General features: G+C 37.1%; 1 protein-coding gene and 1 long non-coding RNA gene across 2 annotated transcripts in view; one reads left to right on the forward strand and one right to left on the reverse strand.

The window, feature by feature from the left end:
- The window catches only part of LOC109150859 (putative late blight resistance protein homolog R1B-16), a 123,243-nt gene that overhangs the window by 21,509 nt on the left and 86,311 nt on the right, over window positions 1–15,423 (reverse strand). Inside the window, exons 3-4 of the mRNA XM_019298833.1 lie at window positions 9,603–9,611; window positions 660–681 (exon numbers count right to left, since the gene is read on the reverse strand). Of these exons, the coding sequence (XP_019154378.1) occupies window positions 660–681; window positions 9,603–9,611 (31 nt within the window). The remainder of the gene's footprint in view (window positions 1–659; window positions 682–9,602; window positions 9,612–15,423) is intronic.
- LOC109150869 overlaps window positions 3,306–15,423 on the forward strand; it is a 28,728-nt gene continuing 16,610 nt past the window's right edge. The window contains exons 1-2 of the long non-coding RNA XR_002049238.1: window positions 3,306–3,317; window positions 5,671–5,674. This is a non-coding gene — a long non-coding RNA (uncharacterized LOC109150869). The remainder of the gene's footprint in view (window positions 3,318–5,670; window positions 5,675–15,423) is intronic.

A 15,423-nucleotide genomic window follows, 5' to 3' on the forward strand; every position in this document is an offset into this window, starting at 1 on the left:
TACTGTCATCGAACTTTGAAGACTTTTTGAAAAATCTACTCACATTAATAATGCAGATAACCCAAGCAATGATTTGTGACATCCAAGCAATGATTTGTGGCATCCAAGCAATGGGTGAAACAGTCTCATTTTGTGACGAAGCCTTTGGGATTGGGAGCTGGTGTTCATCACTTTGAATCCTAATCATCAACTCATTCTTGAGGTAATCAGTCTGTTTTTCTGCTTCATTGAAGATTTCATGAAGCCTGTGCAGGCAATCTGTTATATGAAGAAGACTATCCGCCTGGCCCTCCCATAGATAAATGCTACTCAACTCCATCTCAATCCTTTTTTCAACTTCGAAAGCTGCATCTCTGATCTCTGCCTCTAAATCTTTGGCAATAATCTCAGAGTTCTGAGTTAGAATGTCTTGCAGTAAGCTAAGATTTTCATGGAGAGAGATCATCTTTTGATTGACTTCAGCGACATCTCTGAACTGAGAACTAGTCAATGGTATACTATGCCAAACATTTTGTGATGAGCTCTCCGCAAGCTGCATTTCACTTGAAATTAACTTCTTCTTCAGGTAATCAGTAGTCTGTTTTACTGCTTGATTGAAGATTATTCCATGGAGGCAAGCCTTTATACGCCCCGTCCAACCTTGATTTTCGTTGCCATTATCTCTCATCTGTGCCTCTAAATCTTCAAGAGGCAAGAAATGTAGAGAAAGTGTTTCCATAAGTGAAGTTACAGCAGCGTAAGCCATTTAATATGCGTCTCTCTCTCTTGACTCTTGAGATCAGATCCGGCAGAACTAATTAAGAAGAATTACAAAGAAAATAAAGATCAATCCGATGCATGCAATATAATATAATGCAAGTTAAAATAGATACACATTATGAATTAATTAAAAAGTATTATTAAATTAAACTATATTATACACATATGTATGCATGCATTTTTATTTTGCATAGTGAGGATACAACTGGCAAAAAGAAAAAATACTCAGGGTAAACTTGGTAAGAAAATGTAAATGTCCAACATAAAAAGTACTAAAGAAAAACATTTAATGCCAATTATACCACTAATATATTTTTTATCCAATTACTGACTAATGTTAAAATAAAGGTCAAAATGAAAAATGTGAAGAATGAAATTAGAAAGAAAGTGTAAAGGAACAATACTAATAGCACAAAGAACAAACATTTGATATAAGTTATACTATCAACACAATTTTCATTCCAATTAAGGATTAACATTATTTACTTTTATTAAATTTTAGTGATTAGCGATAGTAAAAAATATTAAATTTTAGTTGATCAATATTATAATATTGGGTATGAACTTTGCCGGGCATCGCTGTTAGGACTCAATTAGTTTGAGTTATATTGTAACCCTTCCTTTTACATATTTAATCATCATTGTATGCTTGAACGATCGTGCAATTGAAAACCACATGTTCTCATCTGGTATCAACAGTTCAGGTTTGTTCTACCATGATTGCTAACTCTACAGCTTTCGACGGATCTGTTGCGGTTTATTCCGAACATACTGTCTCTGACGTAGCTGATACTTTCCCAGTGACTGTTGCTACAAACTCTTTGTCTATATCACACCACTTTGTCAACATTAAATTGACTTCAATTCCCAAAATTTTCTATTCTAGAGGACTCAACTTGTACTGTTTCTACGAGGTCAAAACTTGATGGCCTTTATTGATGGTTCCATGGCATGTCCGTCGTCAGTGATTCCTGCTCCGGTTGCTACAGCCAGTTCGTCGTCTACTGTTACCGTACCAAATCTTGTGCATGCTTTGTGGGTGCAACAAGATCAAGCTCTCTTGTCCATGTTGATCTCTTCCCCCTCTGAGGAAGTGATGCATTTGGCAATCAGTCGTCGAATACCCAAGGAGGTTTGGGGTTCCATTAAGCGGGCTCTTGCTTCGTCTTCCAGGGCTCATGCACTGAATCTTTTTGGATAGCTTCAAAATCTACGGCAAGGTGATGCTTCGATCACATACTACTTAGGGCGAGCTCATGTGATTATGGAGGACTTGGCGCTCACCGGCCTGCCAGTCTCCCTCGACGAGTAGAATTTGTACGTTTTCTAGGGACTTTGGCCTGAGTTTCGGTCTCTCACTACTTCGATGTCTGTTCGCGGCACGCCTGTGACGCTCCAGGAGCTTGCCGATGAATTTATCAGTTCTGATGATTTTGTTGCACTAGTCGAGGCTGGAGGATCTTCACCAGCGGATTTACTGGCTCAGCGTGGTTTTGGAAACTCTCGCCGTGGTTCTAGACATTCGCGTGGTGGACACTCGTCTTGTGGCAATCATCAGCGTAGAGGATGAAATTTTGTTGGTTCCCGAAGTCGTGGTCATGATGGTAATTTCTGGCAGCGTGGCGGTTCGTTGTTCTTGGTACCTCGGTGTCAGATTTGTGACACACAAGGTCACACCGTCATTACATTTTTTTCGTAGGTATTCAGGAAGGTCGGGTCCTCAGGTTAATTTAGTGATTCAAGATGGTCCTAGTTCGGGTGTCTCTTTTGTTAGAATATTTTATTCTAATGTTATTATGGTCCATGTATTAAGTGGTCTGGACAATTAGAATCTCATTGTGATAGGTAATGGGTATAAAATATGTAACAAATCAAGGGGTTTATTTTTGTTCTTCTGAGAGGAGATCAAGGGGTTATTATTCCCCTCTCTTTGGCTTTCAATAGGGCTATTTAAGCTTACTTAATTTATTTGGTTTATGGCCATATAGGTAATCGGTATAAAATATGTAACAGATCAAGGGGTTATTATTATATTCCCCTCTCTTTGGCTTTCAATAAGGCTATTTAAGCCTACTTAATTTATTTGGTTTATGGCCATATAGGTAATGGGTATAAAATATGTAATAGATCAAGGAGTTATTATTCCCCTCTCTCTGGCTTTCAATAGGGCTATTTAGGCCTACTTAATTTATTTGGTTTATGGCCCATAATTCCAATAATCAATATTGGAATGTAAGTTATATAAAGAAGGCAATATAAAAAAGGCATAAGCATTTTCCTATCCTATCACCGTGAAAGCTAAACGTGAAAGACCAGATGGAAAAATACTCTGCAAACCTGAAGAAAGAAGTTGTGAAGAAGAAAGGGCTAAAAGCTTCATTAATATAATCACTCATGGAATCAGGTTAGTCTTTAACGCTTCCGATTAAAGTATTCGTTGAATCATTCAATGCCTATTGTTATAGTTTTACATGTGCTATCAAGAGCAAGGTTAGGCATAATGATTTACCAATTTTGTTTTAAAATTTGTGCATATATATGCGTTAATTTCAATTTTTGTATATGTATATATATATGCGTTAATCTTGTATTGAAATTATATATATGCATATTATGGTTATATACATATACTAAAGTTTCGACGGATTAAGGTTTAATTATCAGAGTTTGAATCTCCCGTCGTAGGCTAGACGGTCGGGTTGACCGCGGTCGGTAGCCAATTCTCTTCTCCAGCCTTGCGGCTGGAGAAGGAAAGCAGCTTTCCAGCTTTCGCTGCTGTATTCTCCAGCGCTAGGCTGGAGATGTTCTTTTTTGTTTGGGCAGTACGTGAAGGGCTCTAGCCTATTTGGCTAGAGCCCTAGCCCATTAAAAAAATTATATTATAATAATAATAATAATAATAATAATAATAATAATAATAATAATTTTAAATGTTGTTTTTAACTATAAGAATGAAAGATTTGTTGGATTCATGAATTATTATGGTTTGGTGATTCGTGGATTTGTATGGTTCTCAAATTATCTGTTGGAAAAATAGCATTAAAATGATATTTTGAGTGATTATTTTGTGGTACAAATATATGTGGGATCCACTTCCGATTTGGGTCGGGTCAAGGTGGATTCGGGTTCTTCGTAGTGAGACGAAGAATTTGATATAATGTACGCTCAAAATGGGTAATAGGTGAATGAGAAATTGATTCTCAAAGTGAACCTATTTGAGAGAAGTCAAATTAAGCTTAGAAAGCTTAAAGCTTAAGATTAAGCTTAATTAAGCCTAATTAGTGTGACAACATGAGTTGTCAAGCTTGTGATTAAGCTTTGGAAAGCTTAAAATAGTGAAATAGGAATTGGGACGAAAGTTTGCATGGACGAATGTTATGCATGGACGAAAGATGCTACATGTAATTAAGCAAGTTTAATTAGTGAATTAAGCTCCTTTCGTGTGAGCTATCTTTCGTGCTGCACGAATCAATGCTATGTGCATTGATTCGTGCCACACCGTTTCGGTACTTTGCGGACCATTCGGGTGTGGTTTTCGGTCCCAATTCGTTAACCTTTTGGGTTTGTACGGACTTCTCGGTCACTCAGATATTTGAAACGGGTCGTTATGGTCGGTACGAATTAATCGGATATTAAGTTCGTGACCGTTGATATTATTTCGATAATAAGTACGACCGTTTCAAACGCTATAATTCAATTTTTAAATTGAATTTATGTTGGTTAATGTGTCATGATGATGCTATTTAGTACCAATCTCCTATATAAAGATGTGGTGGGAGCAACCTTTTTGAAAACAATGTTAGAAAGGAAGTGAACGTGAGGGAAGAACAAGAGAGACACAACACACAAAGATAAGCACATTTTCTTCTCAAAACTCTACTCCTACTTCTTTCTAGCTACTGTGTTTTGCCCGTGCTCTAGTTCGCCGGGTTCGTTCGTTTGGGTGCTCAAACGTCGAACCGTTGTACGCTTTATCCTGGGAAACCTAGGCCACAACGCTCCTAGCATTTTTGGGAGGTGGCAAATAAGGTTTTAAGGAAAGACAGGCACTTTGCCTAACTCGTGCATTTCTTTCTTTCTTTTTCTTTCTTGTTTTGGATTATGCTCTAAGCAAAAATCCGTTCTTTCTTGTTGTTTTGGAATTATAATCTAAGGATTATATTTTCTTTTTGGTTGATATATATTGGTATATCTTTTTCGTAGATATACATGTATATATAACCGTTGGGTCCGTTTTATATATATTTGTGTGTATATATATATTTCGGATATATATCCAATAATATTTTATATATATTTCGTGTGTATATATATAAATATTATTTTACGGATATTAAATCGATTGTGGTTCATTATCTCCAACTTTATCATTGTTATTATTATTATTAATTTTTTACCTATTGTTGTGAGGAGCCCGTTAGTCACCAAAGTGGCCTGGCTAAGTGACAATTAGATTAAAATAAAATAAATTTTTTCTACTCAAATTGTTTTTAATCTATTAAGGATTCTGAAAGTCACCAAAGTGACCATGTTATATAATATTTGGACTAAATGAATGTGTTATGTGGCAATAAAATTCTATTTCACTCATTAAGGATGTCTATTTTTTTTAGCTTATTAGTCACCAAAGTGATCTAGGAAAATGATGATAGATATTGATAAAAAAAAATTAGAATTTATTCTGCCCAAATCATTGAGATGCCTTAGATGACAATTACAATAATTATAAATTATATTGCTATGAGATTTCCCAAAGGTGAATCACTGCAAATAATTTATAATATTTAAAGAATATGATTTTAGTGCTTTGTCAAATAGTTTTCTTTATCCAAAGATGAGTTGCTTATTTGACTAGTACTTGATTATTATTATTATTATTATTGTTTTATGTATTGTTGGCATCTATTAAAGCTATGTAAGTCTGAATTGTTTAAACGCTTAGCATAAAAGCATTAAAGTGTAAATATGAATTGCAGATAAGTCAATTGCAGGGAACCTGATGACGGAACTAACTTCTAAGAAGTTTGATTGGTCTATGCCAATCCATGATCATTGCGACTAAATGGCCAATATTGCAGCAAAATTAAAGGGGATGGGGATGGAGTTGTCTGAAACATGGCGAGTTCATCTAGTCATTAACTCACTTCCACCAGCAGAGTTTGGACAGTTCCATGTGAACTACAATACTCTTAGAGAACAATGGAGTTTTAAAGAAACCAAACATTTGCTGGTTCAAGAGGAAACGAGATTAAAGAAGTTAAGACATCACTCCATCCATTTCAAATCTCAAGGAGGTTCAAGCGCTAATAAAAGAAAACTAGGTAAAAGGGCAAGACCCAACATAACACTTAGTTGGGTCAAGCCCCGAAAAGAATTAAGCACTTCTTTTGCAACAAAATAGGACATTTGAAGAAAGATTGTCCAGAATGAAAGGCTTGGTTTGAAAAGAAGGGTAATGATTCTATCTCTATGTTTTTTGAATCAAACCTTATAGAAGTACCAAACAATACCTTGTGATTAGATTCTGGTGCTACTACTCATGTCTCTCATATTTTGCAGGGATTCATCAGTTCGATCCAACCCACAAGAAGAACTAATGAATTCTTGTTTACTGGAAACAGGATGAAGGCACGGATAGAGGGAATAGGGACTTATAGATTGATCCTAGATACTGGATATCATTTGGATCTAACAAATTGTCTCTATGTCCCTCACTGTGCTAGAAATCTTGTTTAAGTAAGAATGTTGGATATGTTGGAATTTTACATCAAATTTGAGAATCGTACTTTTCATTTATGTAAGGACAATAAATATTATGGTTTTGGTAATTTAATTGCTTCTCTTTATCGTTTTAATATTGATGTAAATTTTGCTGAATCCTTATTTCAAGTTGAGAGTAGTATAGGAGTTAAACGTAGTGCATTAAAGGAAAACTGTGCTTACTTGTGGCATAAACATTTGGGACACATATCCAAGGAAAGGTTAGTAAGGTTGGAAAAAAATGAAATCCTCCCTACCTTGGATTTTAGTGATTGAGACGCGTGTGGATTGTATTAAGGGAAAACAAATCAAACACATAACCAAGAAACCTGCCACAAGGAGTAGTGAGCTACTTGAAATAATTCACACCGACATTTGTGGACCTTTCGATGTTCCTTCTTGGGGCAGCAAAATGTACTTCATCACCTTTATAGATGACTACTCACGATATGGCTACATATATCTACTGCATGATAAATCTCAGTCTGTGAACACTTTAGAGGTGTTCATTAATGAGGTTGAAAGACAATTAGATAGAAAAGTCAAAATTGTGAGGTCAGACCGAGGGGGTGAGTATTATGGTAGGTCTAATGAAAAGGACAATGTCCTGGTCCTTTTTCTAAATTCCTCGAAAGTAGGGGTATTTGTGCATAGTATACAATGCCCGGAACACCGCAGCAAAATGGTGTAGCTGAAAGGCGGAATCGTACCCTTATGGATATGGTTAGGAGTATGATATGTAATTGTACCTTACCTTCTTCATTGTGGATGTATGCATTAAGGACTGCTGCATATTTATTAAATCGGGTTCCAAGTAAAGCGGTCCATAAGACACCTTATGAACTATGGACGGGAAGGAAACCGAGTTTAAGGCATCTTCATGTATGGGGTTGCCAAGCGGAAGTAAAGTTGTATAATCCTCGAGAGAATAAACTTGACCCAAGGACAGTCAGTGGTTTTTTCATTGGCTATCCAGAAAAGTCTAAATGGTACAGGTTTTATTGTCTTAACTATAGTATGAGGATTGTAGAGACTAGGAATGCTCGATTCATTGAAAATGATCAAAATAGTGGGAGCACAGAACCACGTATGGTGGATATTTGAGAAATTCATGCTGAAACCTCTTCACATGAAAATTCTTTTCAAGGTGTAGTTCCGGTTATCATGTTGCCATTCTCTATTGAACCGGAAAAACATGAGAATGTCCTAAACCCACTTGAGGATATTGTGACCAATAAAAATGAATCAATCACAATTCAGTAAGAGATCAATGAACCACGAGAATAAATGACATTAAGGCGTTCTACAAGGGAAAAGAGGCCTGCCATTTCTAATGACTACGTGATATATTTTACTGAACAAGAAAATGATTTGAGTTTTGATAAGGATCTAGTTTCTTTCAAACAAGCCATTGAAAGTGACTGTTCTGAAAAATGGTTAGATACCATGAAAGATGAGTTAAAATCCATGGAAGGTTAACAAAGTTTGGAACCTTGTAAAATTACATCAAAAAATTCAAGAAGAGTCGGGTGCAAATGTGTCTTTAAGACCAAACACGACTCTAATGGTAATATCGAAAGGTATAAAGCTAGACTTGTTGCCAAGGGTTATACTTAGAAAAGTGGTATCGACTATAACGAGACCTTTTCCCCAGTTTCTAAGAAGGACTCGGTACGGATTATCTTGGCATTGGTGACTCATTACAATTTAGAGCTTCACCAAATGGATATTAAAACTGCCTTTCTATGTGATTTAGAGGAAGAAATATATATGGACCAACCAGAAGGGTTTTTTACCACAGGAAAGGAACACTTGGTGTGTAAATTAGAAAAGTCAATATATGGACTTAAGCAAGCTTCCCGACAATGGTATATTAAATTTGACAGAATTATTACATCTTATGGTTTTGTGAAAAATACTGTTGATCGATGTATCTACATGAAAGTTAGTGGGAGCAAGTTTTCTATTTTGGTCTTATATGTTGATGACATTTTACTTACTGCAAATGATAAGTCTATGTTGCGTGATGTTAAAGTATTTCTTTCCAAGACCTTTGAAATGAAGGATATGGGTGAGGCATCATATGCGGTTGGAATAGAAATATTCCGAGATAGAACACAAGGATTATTAGGATTGTCTCAGAAAGGATACATTAACAAGATCTTGGAAAGATTTAAGATGGATAAATGATCTCCGGGAGTGGTTCCAATTCAGAAAGGAGACAACTTAAGTTTAGCTCAATGTCCCAGAAATGAACTTGAGCAAAAGCAAATGGAAGGTATACCTTATGCAACAGTGGTTGGATGTTTGGGATATTTACAGACTTGTACTCGGCCAAACATCAGCTTTGCTGTTGGTATGTTGGGATATCAAATTAATCCCGGCATAGAACACTGGAAGGCTGCGAAGAAGGTTTTACGATATCTACAAGGCACAAAAGATTACATGCTTACATATAGGAAGTCAGATCCACTTGAAGTGATTGGCTATTTTGATTCAGACTATGTTGGGTGTGTAGATACTAGAAAATCTACATTTGGTTATGTGACACCCTGTATTTTCCTAAAATTAATTATAGTCCCGCTATTAAATATGTTGGGTCTATGTAGTATTGCGAACCGGTATTTTTATACCCAAATGCCTTAAGCCAAAAATATAATTGTAAGAGTCTTGAACCCAAATAGCTAAGCCCATGAGCATATATATGTTACTATTTTGTATACCTAAATTTATAAGGTGTATGGTTCTTGACCTAAAAGTTTTACCCAACCCAATTACCTAAGCCCAACCTAGTAATTTTAACCCTATCTTTTGGATGAATGTTTGTGATAAGCCTTCCCTTTTTCCCTTCTCCTCATTTCGGCAATAGCAACACAGAACATCACTGCCCTAACCCCTTGTCTTGCTTGGTCATCTCTCACATCTCCATCACCCTCCTTCTTCTAGGCCAAGAAACCCACTTGCTTATCCCACGCCTCTTCCTCAAGCCATAGGAGATCAGCGGCAGTTTCCTCTTCTTCCGGTAGGATCAGTGAATGGCAAGGCAGGAAGAAGCCAAGGTGGCCATGGCGAGCTAGCAGCGCCCTCTCCATCGGAGCAACAGCGTGATGGTGGTGGTCCAACGTCAAGCAGCCTCCTTTCTCACCTCGTCTTTGGCAGCAGCGCAAGAACAGAGCAGGAGCTCGTGGTGGCGTCCTCTTCCTGGAGGAAGTGGGAGGTAACGAAGCTCGGCGGCGACGGTGGGGTGAGCTATGGTCTCCGGGAACCCCTTGGCAACAACCTTGAAGCTGATCAGTGCGGGAGTGTGTCGACGGCGACAACGGACGGAGCTACTCGGCGTCTGCCTTTATCTTCTCGACGTCGGCGGTACCTCCGGTGAGCAGTGGAGCTCCGGCAACCTTGGGCGGTGTAGTCCAGCTCCGGCTGTAGCAGTGAGGCAGCGGGCGGATGGACGGGTGGAGGGCTTGCCGTGGTACTACCCGCGGGTTCGGTCATGAAGAAACGAAGAAGAAGATGGCAGTTGGTGAGCTCCTTCCTTGTTTTGTTGTTAGGCTTAGTGTTTAATTAGTTTTTATGTTAATTAATTACCAAGTGGTTAACTTAGTGTGATGGTAAGAAGGGTGTTTGGTGTTGGCAACAGCTAGGGTTCAAATCCCACCTTATTTTTAGTTAATAGTTTTATTAGGGAGCATGGTTATTAGCTTATTTAGTCCTTTAATGTGTGATTAAGTTAACAAATGAATACTTAGCTTAGATGGTTAGATTTGTGGTTAATTTAGAGTGGAACTAGGGTTCAATTTCCCTTATGAGCATAAATTAGTTTTGTTTAGTACTTGTGTTAATAGTTGAAGGATCGGTTTGGTTCACAGGTTCCCGGTAGCTTGGTTTTTATGTTGAGCCTAGCCTATGTTGGCGTTGGTTTTGGTTGGATAAGCGATTGAGGTAACCCATGCTCTACAAAATCTATTTTTCTTACCTATATGATGATTTATTGGATTCTACATGTGATTTTACTATGAAATGTGAGTGTTGATGCATTGTCTTATGAAAAATGCATATCTAGAGCTTGTTATTAGGGTTCTTATACGCTATTGCTTGGTTATTCCTTTGATTCAAGTCATTTTGTTGTATTTGGTGAGATTTGGCATGTTTTGGACTTGAATTTGAGCTTGGTGTTGAAAATCCCGAAGGGATGTTTTTGTACAGGGCATGGTACCCGCGGGCGGAACGGCGGGTAGGCGTCCACCCGCCGCCCCACCTGCGGGGTATAGGTGTGTGGGAGTTGTGTTCTCACGGGTACATACTTTGATGATGGTTGGGGATTTGTTCCCCGTGATTCTTTTGACTCGGTATTTGGTCTTTTGATTTCCCGATGTTCTTTTGTGGAACTATTTGAGTGTCTTCTTGATGTTTTGTATGTCTAGAACTATATGGTAGGATTCCATGTAGGTTTTGGTGTCTTGAATCGTGCTAAGTGTTCAACATTGTGATTCGTTGAACCGTGATGAGTCTTGTGTGTTCTTCGGAACTATGTTTGGTTTACCCGTTTGATAAGCATGTTAGTACGGTGTTTAAATGCTAGCGTGTGTGTTATTTGTCTTATCCTATTGTGGATGATGACTTGTGTCAATCATTGTTGGAGTCGAATTGTGATCCTTTCCTTGATTGAGTATGGTTTCATATCTTCGTTATGATCCGTTGATTGATTCCTATTGTCGTGTGGGTGTATGGCTGTACCTGGATTGCACGATTAATGGTATGGGACATTAGTCACCAAGGTACGGCAGTGGTCCTCGTGGTGGCTATGACGCGATTATGGAGTTTGTGACCTGAGTGATGGGTTCACGTATTTCTTGGTTGGCATGTGTTGCCGTGTGTGTGATCGGTATCCTCGTGTACTATGAATCGGTGGTCTTGTTGGTGGTCGTTGGTGGGGGACGACGGTCCCAGGAGGGAAAAGGTTGGATTTGGTTGTACAGGGGTCCTGGAGGTAATGGTTGGAACTAGACATAAGGTTGGGGGTAGCCATAAGGTTGGAACCGGGGATAATGAAGGCATCTCAATTCGTGATGGGTGATGTCACGAAGGCTTGTGTAGCCGTTGTTGTGTATTTCTCTATTTGTGACGTGTGTTGTCACAAAGGCATGTGTTGCCAATGGTTGTGTCTTTATTCTCTTGTGTGATGCATGTCGGGTGTTAATCTACTGTGTGATGGTAGATTATGCCTTGAGCCGTTCTTGTGAGTCGTGATTGCTCCTTGTTGTATTGGGATGTGTTCTCTTATCTTTATTGTGAGTGCAAGAGTCTTGTGTTTGACTTCTATCTTGGCTTTGAAATTGATATATACTATATCCCCTTTCGCAAATGATTTTGTATACATATAAACTATCTACATATGATATTTCACATGTATTGGTGGGTTACCAGCATCATTCGCTGACCGGGCGTCGTCCCTTTTCTTATTGTTGCTTTACAGGTTGGGTAGCTTCGGAGAGCGCGCTAGTGGCCTGTAGATAGATTAGATATCTTCCTTTATTAGTGGTTGAGGCCTGTGTGCCTAAGTAGTTGAATTGTTAGACTGCTGTAGTTGTAATATCTGCCTGTGCACCTGTGTATGATATAGGTGTGGCATAGCATCTCCCGGTTTTGTTTAGTTAGCTTCCGCCTTGTTTAATCTTAATGAGTAGACTTTATCTCTTTTCTAAGCTTTAATTGGTTTTAAAAGTTGTTGAAAATCGGGGGTGTTACAGGTTATTTGTTCCTATTAGCTGGAGGAGCAGTTTCCTGGAAAATTGTGAAGTAGTCAATCATCGCTACTTCCACTTTGGAGGCAGAATTTGTGGCATGCTTTGAAGCCACAAATCATGGACTGTGGCTGCGGAATTTGATCTCGGGGCTTAGAGTAGTCGACGGTATTTCTAGGCCTTTGAGAATTTATTGTGACAATTCTTCAGCGGTGTTCTTCTCTAAGAATGACAAATACTCTAAAGGTGCTAAACATGTGGAATTAAAATACTTGTCAGTTAAAGAAGAAGTACAGAAACAGAGAGTGTCAATTTGGCATATCAAAACTGAACTTGTGGTTGTTGATCCTTTGACCAAAGGTTTAGCATCGAAGGTCTTCTCCTGTCATGTGGAGAGTATGGGAATTTTGAATAGAGCCTTGTTATCATTGTAATTTTGTTTTCAGTTTTATGCTATAAATATTGACTTGTTTGAATTCAATTAGTGATATATCTCTGTTTGCACCTATGGTTGTCAGTATCGAAATTAAAGTTGACTATGATGCATAGAAGGGAACATGTTGTTCAAAAAACATGCGACCGCCATGATCAAGCTAACTTTAATTTAAGTAAAAGTTCATTGATGTTTTGGGACATTTCGCAAATTAAAGTTATCCTAGTCCATCAATGATACAAATGGACCAAGTGGGAAAATGTCAGAATATTTTATTTTAATGTTATTGTGGCCCATGTATTAAGTGGTCTGGACAATTAGAATCTCATTGTGATAGGTAATGGGTATAAAATATGTAACAGATCAAGGGGTTATTATTCCCCTCTCGCTGGCTTTCAATAGGGCTATTTAAGCCTACTTAATTTATTTGGTTTATGGTCATTATTGCCATAATTCCAATAATCAATATTGGAACGTAAGTTATGTAAAGAAGGCAATATAAAAAGGCATAAGCATTTTCCTATCCTATCACTGTGAAAGCTAAACGTGAAAGACCAGAGGGAAAAACACTCTGCAAACCTGAAGAAAGAAGTTGTGAAGAAGAAAGGGCTAAAAGCTTCATCAATCTCTCATGGAATCAGGTTGGTACTTTAACGCTTCCGATTAAAGTATTGGTTGAATCATTCAATGTCTATTGTTATAGTTTTACATGTGGTATCAAGAGCAAGGTTAGGTATAATGATTTACCAATTTTGTTTTGAAATTTGTGTGTATATATATATGCGTTAATTTCAATTTGTGTATTTGTGTATATGTATATATAAGCGTTAATCTTGTATTGAAATTATATATATATATATATATATATATATATATATATATATATATATGCATATTATTGTTGTATACATATACTAAAGTTTAGAAGGATTAAGAATAATTTTGACGTATTAAGGTTTAATTATCAGAGTTTGAATTTCCCGTCGTAGGCTAGACGGTCGGGTTGATCGCTGTCAGTAGCCAATTCTCTTCTCTAGCCTTGCGGCTTGAGAAGGAAAGCAGCTTTCCAGCTTTTGTTGCTGCATTCTCCAGCGCTAGGCTGGAAATAGATGATAATTATGAAAATGCCACCGCATTTTTTAAAAATCTTATTAGAACCATTAAATTTTTACAAGTGTAAGGTTGAGATTTGTTCTTAGTTTTCTCTGGGTTGTGTTCTCATGGGATCCAAAGCCTCTATATAATATCAAATGACAGAAATACCCTTACTCAAAATAAAAAAAATATTTATTTATTGTATATAAAAAAATTAATTTAATATAAAATAAACAGACACATAAGGGCAGTTTTGGTATTTAATACATTTAACTATCATTTATGAGGCAAGAGTAAGGCAAATTATTGTGTGGACCATGGTCCACACAATGTTATGTAGACCATAACAAAAAGTACATTTTTAATATACTAAATGTACATTATTTTTTGTACTGAATGTACATTATACAATATAATATACACTCAGAACAAAAATAATATACATCCTCTGAATACAATGTACATTATTTTTATATTGAATGTACATTATTTTTGTATTGAACGTACATTATTTTACAGTAGGCAAAATATGGTCCACACAACTTGTGTGGACCATGATCCATACAATAATGATTGACTTACTACAAAAATAAATGACAGTTGAGACGAGAGGTATAGAAAGACAACTCCATCAATAAAACCAAGGCTTTGTAGACTCCAAAACTCGTCTGTGTTTAAGAATTAGATGATGGGGTAAAATGGGTAAATTGTGGCGGCTAAGGAGAAAGAACAGTGAAATGTAAGGTTAAGATTACCTAGTTTATCTTCTTGTAGCTAGTCCTTTGTTGGTTAGGGGCACACAGAGGCAGTGTTTATCCCGTGTGGGGTAATGACTAAAGATTTTCCTCAAACTGCAAACTGCAAAATATGTCCAATTCAACAAATGAAAGCAATAAGCTTAATTGATTTTTCCTTTGAGACAAAACACCAAAATATATAAACAGATATATGTGCGCATACAACTAACATATATACCTACATTCATCACTGATCTGATCTCTTCCTCCTCAAATTAAACCTCTTACTGCAATTTTTAAGTCTGGGACCAATAAATTCAGTAAAAAGAAAAGGTGAACACAGTACAGATAGGTAAGGGAATATGAGAAAGATAAAAGTGTGAGAAAACATTACAGATGAGATGAGATGATTATCCAATATTATTGCAACCATCCTATCAGCCATGCATGAAAAATTCATGTAGCTTAGCATGAACGATCGGATCGAGCAGAACTAATTAAGAAGAATTACAAAGAAAAGAAAGATCGATCTGATAGATGCATGCAATATATAATGCAATGTAAACAGGAATTATATTAATCCAATTCGTTAGTCAACGCCAGATCAGAGTTTAAATAAAGAAACTAAAGTGATTTTAAAATTAGCGGTAGGCGCTTAACAATAAATGAATGACCTTAATAGATCAGAGATTCTTGCCAATTAACCAAACTAGGTTGGTGGCCTGGACAAGATGGAGCACTATACACTGAAATTTATTTACCCAGTCCAGTACTTATGATGAGAATATAATTGTGTTGTATTCAATAATAATATCTGAGAATACAGAGAGCGAATATATAGATACTAGATAGAATCCTAGTTTAACACGAATAATATAGTCCTAGTCTAGTATGA

The sequence above is a fragment of the Ipomoea nil genome, unplaced genomic scaffold, assembly GCF_001879475.1.
Source record: "Ipomoea nil cultivar Tokyo-kokei standard unplaced genomic scaffold, Asagao_1.1 scaffold2280, whole genome shotgun sequence".
Classification (NCBI taxonomy): Eukaryota; Viridiplantae; Streptophyta; class Magnoliopsida; order Solanales; family Convolvulaceae; genus Ipomoea; species Ipomoea nil.